The sequence below is a fragment of the Pinus tabuliformis genome, chromosome 6 (genome assembly GCF_031772625.1).
Source record: "Pinus tabuliformis cultivar Carrire ecotype Pingquan chromosome 6, CPIR1, whole genome shotgun sequence".
In the NCBI taxonomy this organism is placed as follows: Eukaryota; Viridiplantae; Streptophyta; class Pinopsida; order Pinales; family Pinaceae; genus Pinus; species Pinus tabuliformis.
In genome coordinates this window covers 986,404,660-986,415,262 of record NC_142292.1, presented here as the reverse complement: position 1 = coordinate 986,415,262, position 10,603 = coordinate 986,404,660, and the positions used below count along the sequence as shown (strand labels likewise).

The 10,603-nt window shown below is 36.4% G+C and overlaps 1 protein-coding gene across 9 annotated transcripts; it reads left to right on the top strand.

Annotated features, from left to right (window-relative positions):
• The first annotated feature begins 632 nt into the window (after window positions 1-632).
• LOC149262302 (uncharacterized) lies at window positions 633-9,576 on the top strand. 9 transcript variants are annotated; one of them, XR_016258991.1, is made up of 14 exons: window positions 863-890; window positions 1,312-1,408; window positions 1,506-1,634; window positions 1,725-1,876; window positions 1,969-2,056; window positions 2,136-2,229; window positions 2,394-2,425; window positions 6,662-6,790; window positions 6,881-7,032; window positions 7,125-7,169; window positions 7,295-7,385; window positions 7,550-7,581; window positions 9,342-9,422; window positions 9,520-9,576. XR_016258991.1 is itself a non-coding variant. In XM_089423902.1 (14 exons), exons 4-13 carry the CDS (start codon window positions 1,793-1,795, stop codon window positions 9,416-9,418), a joined length of 867 nt encoding a protein of 288 aa, XP_089280028.1. In that variant the 5' UTR covers window positions 874-890; window positions 1,312-1,408; window positions 1,506-1,634; window positions 1,725-1,792; the 3' UTR covers window positions 9,419-9,422; window positions 9,520-9,576. The 9 variants fall into 9 exon arrangements, 6 of the variants coding, with proteins under 6 accessions (XP_089280029.1, XP_089280028.1, XP_089280026.1 ...); XR_016258990.1 differs by having other exon boundaries at window positions 865-890; window positions 7,292-7,385; window positions 9,545-9,576; XR_016258989.1 differs by having other exon boundaries at window positions 865-890; window positions 7,292-7,385.
• The last annotated feature ends 1,027 nt before the right edge of the window (window positions 9,577-10,603 follow it).

The following is a 10,603-nucleotide window of genomic DNA, read 5'->3' as shown; positions in this document are numbered from 1 at the left end:
ATTGAGTTGTATTTAGATTTAATTTAGATGGTTAATGAAAAAAAAGTGTAACTATTATATATATTTCAGATTTTTTGATAGGAATTCAACTAAATTTTTTTGGTTAAATCTTGATATTTATTTTTTTAACTACATTTATGGATTCAATATCCTAAAAAATCTTGAACTATTCGAATTACAAAAAAAATTCACAACTTACATTTATAATTCCAATAAATCCTTACTTATAACATCAACAAGCTTACTTATAACTTAATCATAAACAATAAAATCTTCGTTGTTAACATCGTTGAACTAGCGCATAAAGATATTTATTTACATGGGTTACAGGTTTAATTGATGCTTATTAAATGTTTGTTTATAAGAATGAGTTGGAGGTGCATTAGCACTCTCACCAAGGAAATGTTACATCGCAATACAAATTGTAACAGTAGTATTTACAGGTAAGGTGAGTTTTACGAGTTAATTAGGCCGATAGGCCTTCCTTTGAAAGGGACCTTTCGTCGTCCTTTTCCTTCTGACGCTGACACGTGGCACAGCGTCACCTGGCAAACTTCGTCTTTGTTCAGCGTTCATTCTCACTTGACACCTGGCGGAGTGGGCATTTTCTCCCGTAATGTATTTGCTCAAGTCTCGTGAAACCTCAACAGAAACCCTCTCAAGGTTGCACAATTGCAGTTCTTCTTATCGATTCTGCTGGAGTGCTTATTAGCCGACTCTGTATGTCTCAGGTTCGAAGGTATTTTGCAGAGGAAATCGCAGCTGTAGGCGCTTGGGCGGGTTACCACCTACTCTGGCTCTCAAGAATGGGGAGGCGGTGGTTTTTGGGCGCGGTGAATGCCATTCCAACGACAACAAATCTTTTGTTTTTTTACAGCAGAGCAGTACAGGTATATTTAAAAAAAAGAACAATCTCTGGTTTGATCAAATATATATACATATATGTATGTATCTTGCTATATATGTGTGTATACGTTTGGTTATACTCTGCTGTATATACTTCCCGCCATGTAGGGTAGTATAGTTGTACTGTGCTTGTTTGGTTTTCCTCATCCTCTGGGGTTTGCAGTATATTGAATTAGGAATCATGTTATTCAACTGTTTTGGCTGGTTGGAAAGCAAACTCTGGATAAAATAGTAGTCTGCACTGTACTGGCTTTGATTTTTCCACAACTGTATGACTGAAATTCACTGGTTTGTATCTCATGGAAGCTGTAACTCACCCAACGTTCAAATAGTATTGTTTGCTTCTTGATTGTTTGTATTATGATTGTCTGTTCTGATATTGTTATTGGTCTTCTATGCCATTAGATTGTGTTTTGAATTTATCGATCTGGGTAGATGGATGGGAGCGATCCATGGGACTGGAAGGAGGACTCCTTCGTATTGGATGTGGATTCGCCATTAGGTTAGGAATTCTTGACTGCTAATTTCATTATGTTTATGGTATTTCGTAGTGCTCTGTTTGGTTTAATGACTTACATGCAATCTAATTTTGTGCGCAGTTCTATCTCAGTCTCTCTGAGATGAATGGACTCAAAGCGAGGCAGAAAACAGAACTTTATTTACATCCACACCTTTATCAGAAGTAACGGATCCCAGATTGCCCACATTGGATATCAAAAGCAATGAAGGTTAATTATCTGATTTTGAAATAAACCACAGTATGTCAAAAGTTTTGTAATGAGTTGGAGTATAGTTTGGTCTCATTTGGTTAATAGCAGGTAAGAATGAGGATACTATTAATCCAGATCATACTTCAAAGGGAAGTCCCCGGTGTAAAAGAAGGTGGATGCTTTTGTTTCCAGGAGATCAATCTGAGTCTGTATTCTGCGATTCAAACCCAAGTCAACAATGTGAAGGAGGCATTGGACTGGTGAGCCACGAAAACAATAAAAACCTTTACTGGTCATCTGTGAATTTCATTGCACCTTTCAATTTAACTATACCCATGATGTCTGTTGACAGAATAATAGTGAAAGTCATCTTTTGGGTGAATATCAAGACATGCAGGTCCCTGATTCGACATCCACTTCACTCTGGTTCTCTGCTAACGGTATGAATTGCAAATTGTTTGCTTTGACTTATATGGGTATGTTGGATTGGGAGAATGAGTGTTTGGGTTTTGTGAACAGAAGATCCATTTTGTCCCGGAAATGAAACTGCAGAAAAATGGATGCTTGGATGCATTAATGAGCGTGAAGGCCATATCCTAGGTGACCATGAATTGTAAGTACAATTTCTATTCAGGTTTGATTTTCAAACCCAATGGGTGCACAAACCCTATATGGGCAGTAATATTTGTCTTGAATAAACTTTTATACTGATCCCCTTTTTCCCATAGAATTAAGGATAACTTCAATCCTGACAAATTTATGTTCTACTTGATGTAGGAATGCCCTTCTACCACTGACGCAAATTCCAGGTATGGTGGTTCTATAAACTATAGAATTAGAAACTCCTTTGGTATTCTTATGTTTATGCTCATCCTTTAAAGTCCTTTGTGACAGAACTTGGTCATAGAACCTATTCTCTCAGAATAGAAAATATGGTGTTGACCTTTACATGACAGCGAACTTAGGCTTGACAGCAACATTTGATGACTTTGACAGTGATCTTCATTACAGCTCTCTTGATATTTGACAATGATCTTAATGATAATGATTGGGATATGTGACAGGACCTATATAACAATAACTTTGATATAGCAAGTAACCATGCTTGGCAGTGACCTTGTATGATTGTAACAATGAGACAGTATTAGACCTTGATGTATGACTATTGATGAGAACCAGTATAGTACCCTCGTATAGCAGTGGCCTTGATGATGACAGTAATGACATTCTCTTGATGACAGAGTAACCTTGATGACAGAAAAGATAGTAGCTTGATGACAATAACTTCTGATGCATGCCAATACTCTTGGTATTGAGATGACAGAGATGGCAACAACATTGAAGTGTGTTGTGACGATGGTAGTTAAAATAAATGAATAAATAAAATACTATATATATATATATATATATATATATATATATATATATATATATATAAGTAAATTAAGTTGACTTGAGTTTCAGTAATAGCTTAAATGATTGGAAAGTCGGTTTTATATATCAGTGTTATTTAAATTTCTAAAGGCAAGTTGTGAAGTGAAGATTAGGAAGGTAAATATGTTAGGAGTGATAAGGAAAGTTCTTCAAGGAATATTATCAAAATTCAGGAAGTTTGAGAATTTTTCTTCAGACATGCAATGTAAACTCAATTGTATAATATTTGCAGGTGATCCCTGGGCTTGGTATTTCTTAGTTTATTATAACATTTAGTTACACATCATATATCGATAGGAAACTCTGGATGTTGTTTACTGACTTGAACGAACTAGTTTATGCTTGTTTTGCCTTCACTAAATGGCAATATGAATTTCCTTCTATGATTTGTATCAGTTAATGTTCAATAGTAAATGTAGTTCTACTGATTGCTCAGAGAAGAAGCTATGGGATTCCATTCAAGCTATTTTTGATGATACAAAAAAATCTGCTGTGCTTGGTGAGAGAAGAATTGCAAATTGAACCATGAATTTTTAAGGGGTGATTCCAGTGATTTTTGAGGGGTGATTTTAGTGATTAACAAAATAATGGCTCAAGTTGGAAGGGTATACTGAGTTAGGAAACATGTTTCCGTTGTTATTTCACCCAGAAACCACTAAGCTGGGGTTGTGAAGGTGGAAGGGCATAATGAGTCAGAAGACGTATTATCATTGTGTTTTCACCCAAAAGCCACTAAATTGTGCTTGTTGGCCACCGTTTTTAATTAGCAGAGTTTTGGCATGATACTGCCACTGAATTATGGGTGCATCCTTTCTAGCTCATTTATAGATATGGTTACTTATTAGTTGAAGAATGCTCGCAACGATGTTTTTGTCTATACCTGATATTAAATGGTAACCTTAGCAACAATGAAGCAGCAACCATTGTGCAGCCGGGTGAAGGGTTTGGAATGAAATGAATTTATATTATATATTGTTTATCTGTAACAGCATATAATGTAGAAGTATCCCTGCACAAATTCCATCCATATACAGCATTCAGCACAAACATGTGGTATAGGTTTTCGAAAGTTGAAATTTTGCAGCCTTTGGAGCCTTAGTATGTGATGAGCAAATTGAAGGTACATAAGGTAAATAAGTAGGAAATAAATCATAGAGTGAACAATTATGATGGAGGCATCATATGGAGTTCTGTGAGAATGGTTTACTGGATATTTAGAGCTTGGTAGAAGAGGTACATGGGTTTAGAGAGTTTAAGGAAGCCTTTATCTATGGATTCTATTTTGTTATTCCTTCTAGGAACAAGGAAATTCCTTTTTACATACGTGCTTGATCATAACTCGAATTCTGTGTTCCTTTCTAATTCTTCATATGTTCAGGGCACTTGAGCAAGCTCTTTGGTATGACGTTTTGATTTACTCATTTGTTTTAGGCGCAAAGTAACACCTTGATAAGAACTGTGCTTGTTCGTTTTGATAATGTTTTGGATTTGTCCCTCAACACTTTCTAAATATTCTAGGTTACCAGAAAGAAAAAAAAAAAAAAAAAAAAAAAGGCTGGAATGAGGTCCCTACACGTATATTTAAAAAAAAGAACAATCTCTGGTTTGATCAAATATATATACATATATGTATGTATCTTGCTATATATGTGTGTATACGTTTGGTTATACTCTGCTGTATATACTTCCCGCCATGTAGGGTAGTATAGTTGTACTGTGCTTGTTTGGTTTTCCTCATCCTCTGGGGTTTGCAGTATATTGAATTAGGAATCATGTTATTCAACTGTTTTGGCTGGTTGGAAAGCAAACTCTGGATAAAATAGTAGTCTGCACTGTACTGGCTTTGATTTTTCCACAACTGTATGACTGAAATTCACTGGTTTGTATCTCATGGGAGCTGTAACTCACCCAACGTTCAAATAGTATTGTTTGCTTCTTGATTGTTTGTATTATTTAGAAAGTGTTGAGGGACAAATCCAAAACATTATGAAAACGAACCAGCACAGTTCTTATCAAGGTGTTACTTTGCGCCTAAAACAAATGAGTAAATCAAAACGTCATACCAAAGAGCTTGCTCAAGTGCCCTGAACATATGAAGAATTAGAAAGGAACACAGAATTCGAGTTATGATCAAGCACGTATGTAAAAAGGAATTTCCTTGTTCCTAGAAGGAATAACAAAATAGAATCCATAGATAAAGGCTTCCTAAAACTCTCTGAACCCATGTACCTCTTCTACCAAGCTCTAAATATCCAGTAAACCATTCTCACAGAACTCCATATGATGCCTCCATCATAATTGTTCACTCTATGATTTATTTCCTACTTATTTACCTTATGTACCTTCAATTTGCTCATCACATACTAAGGCTCCAAAGGCTGCAAAATTTCAACTTTCGAAAACCTATACCACATGTTTGTGTTGAATGCTGTATATGGATGGAATTTGTGCAGGGATACTTCTACATTATATGCTGTTACAGATAAACAATATATAATATAAATTCATTTCATTCCAAACCCTTCACCCGGCTGCACAATGGTTGCTGCTTCATTGTTGCTAAGGTTACCATTTAATATCAGGTATAGACAAAAACATCGTTGCGAGCATTCTTCAACTAATAAGTAACCATATCTATAAATGAGCTAGAAAGGATGCGCCCATAATTCAGTGGCAGTATCATGCCAAAACTCTGCTAATTAAAAACGGTGGCCAGCAAGCACAGTTTAGTGGCTTTTGGGTGAAAACACAATGATAATACGTCTTCTGACTCATTATGCCCTTCCACCTTCACAACCCCAGCTTAGTGGTTTCTGGGTGAAATAACAACGGAAACATGTTTCCTAACTCAGTATACCCTTCCAACTTGAGCCATTATTTTGTTAATCACTAAAATCACCCCTCAAAAATCACTGGAATCACCCCTTAAAAATTGGAAAGCAAACTCTGGATAAAATAGTAGTCTGCACTGTACTGGCTTTGATTTTTCCACAACTGTATGACTGAAATTCACTGGTTTGTATCTCATGGGAGCTGTAACTCACCCAACGTTCAAATAGTATTGTTTGCTTCTTGATTGTTTGTATTATTTAGAAAGTGTTGAGGGACAAATCCAAAACATTATGAAAACGAACCAGCACAGTTCTTATCAAGGTGTTACTTTGCGCCTAAAACAAATGAGTAAATCAAAACGTCATACCAAAGAGCTTGCTCAAGTGCCCTGAACATATGAAGAATTAGAAAGGAACACAGAATTCGAGTTATGATCAAGCACGTATGTAAAAAGGAATTTCCTTGTTCCTAGAAGGAATAACAAAATAGAATCCATAGATAAAGGCTTCCTAAAACTCTCTGAACCCATGTACCTCTTCTACCAAGCTCTAAATATCCAGTAAACCATTCTCACAGAACTCCATATGATGCCTCCACAACTGTATGACTGAAATTCACTGGTTTGTATCTCATGGGAGCTGTAACTCACCCAACGTTCAAATAGTATTGTTTGCTTCTTGATTGTTTGTATTATGATTGTCTGTTCTGATATTGTTATTGGTCTTCTATGCCATTAGATTGTGTTTAATGACTTACATGCAATCTAATTTTGTGCGCAGTTCTATCTCAGTCTCTCTGGGATGAATGGACTCAAAGCGAGGCAGAAAACAGAATTTTATTTACATCTACGCCTTTATCAGAAGTAACGGATCCCAGATTGCCCACATTGGATATCAAAAGCAATGAAGGTTAATTATCTGATTTTGAAATAAACCACAGTATGTCAAAAGTTTTGTAATGAGTTGGAGTATAGTTTGGTCTCATTTGGTTAATAGCAGGTAAGAATGAGGATACTATTAATCCAGATCATACTTCAAAGGGCAGTCCCCGGTGTAAAAGAAGGCGGATGCTTTTGTTTCCAGGAGATCAATCTGAGTCTGTATTCTGCGATTCAAACCCAAGTCAACAATGTGAAGGAGGCATTGGACTGGTGAGCCACGAAAACAATAAAAACCTTTACTGGTCATCTGTGAATTTCATTGCACCTTTCAATTTAACTATACCCATGATGTCTGTTGACAGAATAATAGTGAAAGTCATCTTTTGGGTGAATATCAAGACATGCAGGTCCCTGATTCGGCATCCACTTCACTCTGGTTCTCTGCTAACGGTATGAATTGCAAATTGTTTGCTTTGACTTATATGGGTATGTTGGATTGGGAGAATGAGTGTTTGGGTTTTGTGAACAGAAGATCCATTTTGTCCCGGAAATGAAACTGCAGAAAAATGGATGCTTGGATGCATTAATGAGCGTGAAGGCCATATCCTAGGTGACCATGAATTGTAAGTACAATTTCTATTCAGGTTTGATTTTCAAACCCAATGGATGCACAAACCCTATATGGGCAGTAATATTTGTCTTGAATAAACTGTTATACTGATCCCCTTTTTCCCATAGAATTAAGGATGCCTTCAATCCTGACAAATTTATGTTCTACTTGATGTAGGAATGCCCTTCTACCACTGACGCAAATTCCAGGTATGGTGGTTCTATAAACTATAGAATTAGAAACTCCTTTGGTATTCTTATGTTTATGCTCATCCTTTAAAGTCCTTTGTGACAGAACTTGGTCATAGAACCTATTCTCTCATAATAGAAAGCCAAATTTAATCAAAATATAATCAAAGGCTTGGAACTCCATTGGAATGCTTAATACAAGTTATATTCTTTGCTAAATCCCATATTCAAATCCCAAGGGATAAACTCGGGATATAATCAATGTAGCCCCCTAAATGCCTAACTTCCAGTCACAGTTACTGAGGGTAAACTCTGATCTGTCTAATAGAATAGCAGGTACCAGTTCACATGATGCCAAGTGTATCTAGGGGTTCAGTGCTTTGAGTGGGGTGCTAACTGCTAGCTTAGGTTAATGAAGCTATTCAAGTGACTTGGAGATCTTCTGTGTACATCATCCATGAAAGCCGGACTAATCTCCTTGGATGCAGATGAAAGGTTTCAACTCTCAACTTTCAAGGAGAATATAAAGTGGTATTTTATCCATAGAGAGATTATTATACGCATATGAGGATGCTTCAAACCATTCTATGGGTTTTGACAGGTTATGTAGCTTGCCTGGCATATATGTTGCCCATGCAATTATTAATGTGCAGATGCACAGTGATCAGGATACTAATGCTGAGTAGGCTCCTATCTATGCCTCAAGAGTATCTGGGATTTTGTTTATTTATGTTGGAAATCATACCCTGTTTGACTCAGTCGCTCTGAATTTTTCTGGACATACCTAGAAGTTTGGATCTGCCTATTACTCTCTTACAAGTTACAAGATGTCATTGCAGCTGCAATGATATCCTGTTTGACTTTTGGGGACTCAAGGAGCAGTGTTGAAGGCTCTGTGAATGCTTTCTAAGATGCAATGGAGCTATCTAATATTTGACATTTGTCTGGGGGAAAACTATTGATGATCAATTGTCAGCATCCGATTGCGTGGCTGCACATGCATAAAGTGAATAATCTTGTGGAAATGCATTATGAAAGGCTATAGCTGATGCAAATGGCTAAGTTTGCTTTTTTATAAAAGTTTTGTAATAGGAGATAGTTAAGTCGATTGCAGTAGTAGCATTAAAAGTCCTGGAAAGGCAATGTAATACTTGAGCATCAACATTTACTTCAGTGTCAAAATGGATAAAATCCTGTGAGCTTGGTTGGGCATACACATCATTCCCTTTTAAAATCTAAAGCTGAGTTGATATTATGAGGAACACAAGATTTCTGATAGATTAGGGAGATTATTGGTTATGTATGTGTTCAAAACTTGCTTCATTGCTAGGAAGATAAATTGCTTTACATTGAACAACATATTTCTGTCATGTATTTGAAATGAAATATGCTTTTGGATGATCTATGTGGTTGTATGTTTGTCCACTCTTGTCTGTGATTGGCATGCTGTTACCCAGTTTCAGTGAACTGAAATTGTATTCTTTCAGAGATTTTCTAGAAGGATCTAAAGTTTATGTTGTTTGAGGAAAACTTCTTGGAATGTTATGTTGGAGTCTGGACCACAGAATGCCTGTATAGAATCACAAGAGAAAAAATTGTATGAAAATGTTGAATGATTCCTGAATTATAGGAAGGACAGTAATTCATTGAAGAGGTTCTATAAAATCTGATAAACCTAACAACATTCAGCCAATATTAAGGTACTCTAAGTTTGATAACCGGCATAAAACTTTAGTAAGCTTTTGTCTCTGAAACTGAGTTCTGATGTTGTCTTCGTGCAGGTAGTATGTACATTGGTGGCCTTACTTGCTTCAATGCCATTAGCAGAGCTTTTCTTTTTTCATATTACACTGATTAAAAAGGTTAGTTTTATTTAAAAATCCATATGGTTCTCAACAATCTTTTGTCGATTTATATTCACTAAACTTAACATCCTTTAACAAGAGTACTGAATAGCAGGGAATTACGACATATGAATATGTAGTGGCAATGAGGTCACAAAGTGAGCCGCCAGGAGTTTCTGTTGAGGGTGATGCACGAAGTATACCTTCTTCTCCAAGTGGTTCAACTGCCACTGGTTTAAGTGGAGGAATTTCTCTTGGTTTGCAGTATAAAGGTGCATGGTGTACACCACTTAGAATATTTGTTGAGCATCAGGTATATAAATTTGTTATCCACAATTTCAAATCTTGGTTTAGGTCTGTAATTTGGTCAGACTATAGTAGTACAGGCTGACATGTATTGTGTGTTAAATGGCAGGATGAAGTTATTCCACACCCGTCCACTGTTGATCCTGATGATATCGAGGTTGTAAATAGGATGGAAAACAGGATGCAGAAGCGTCCTGTTAGAATCAGTGCTTTGGAAGCTATGCGAGCAGCGGCAAAGGCTAGGGAGTCTTCATCTGTTTTGTGTCCAGTTGGTGCTCGAGGAGTCCCTGATACTGATTATAGCTCAATTGTTGGTCTTCTTAATGGCTGAAGCTGTGTTTGAAGTTGAGTGGAGTCCATGTAAAGTCCATTGCCCACTTGATCTACTTGGAGCAAACTTTTAGAGAACGAGAACATGATAATAACAAACCTTGGGGAAAAACCTTTAAACCTTTTGCTTTGCAAATTCCAGTTGGGGTCCTTAATAAATATAGTTAAAGTCTATAAGCACTTTTTAAGGCATTTCAGCACACCTCAGTAACTAATTTAATCATTTGCACACCTCTTTTGTTTTGGTGAGCATTTATTGTCTTTTCTCGTGTTTCTTTACTTGTTTAAAACTTTTGAACAATTGATATCATTCAACGTTTTTGTGAATTAATTAAAGTCTGGCCAATTTTCGCTGATGAATCCATTGCTACTGCGTTGTAGCCTTTCTTTTTGCATCCTGATCGGGTAAAGCAATAAACCTTGATGCATGTTTAGCTATAATGGCCCTAGTGTCTTTTAACTCCTCAATTTATATTTTATGCGACAGCCAAAGAATTGGTAGCTTGTTAATTGAAAAGAAAAACTTATTGTTGGATGATACAGCTTGACATTATTCTTGTGGT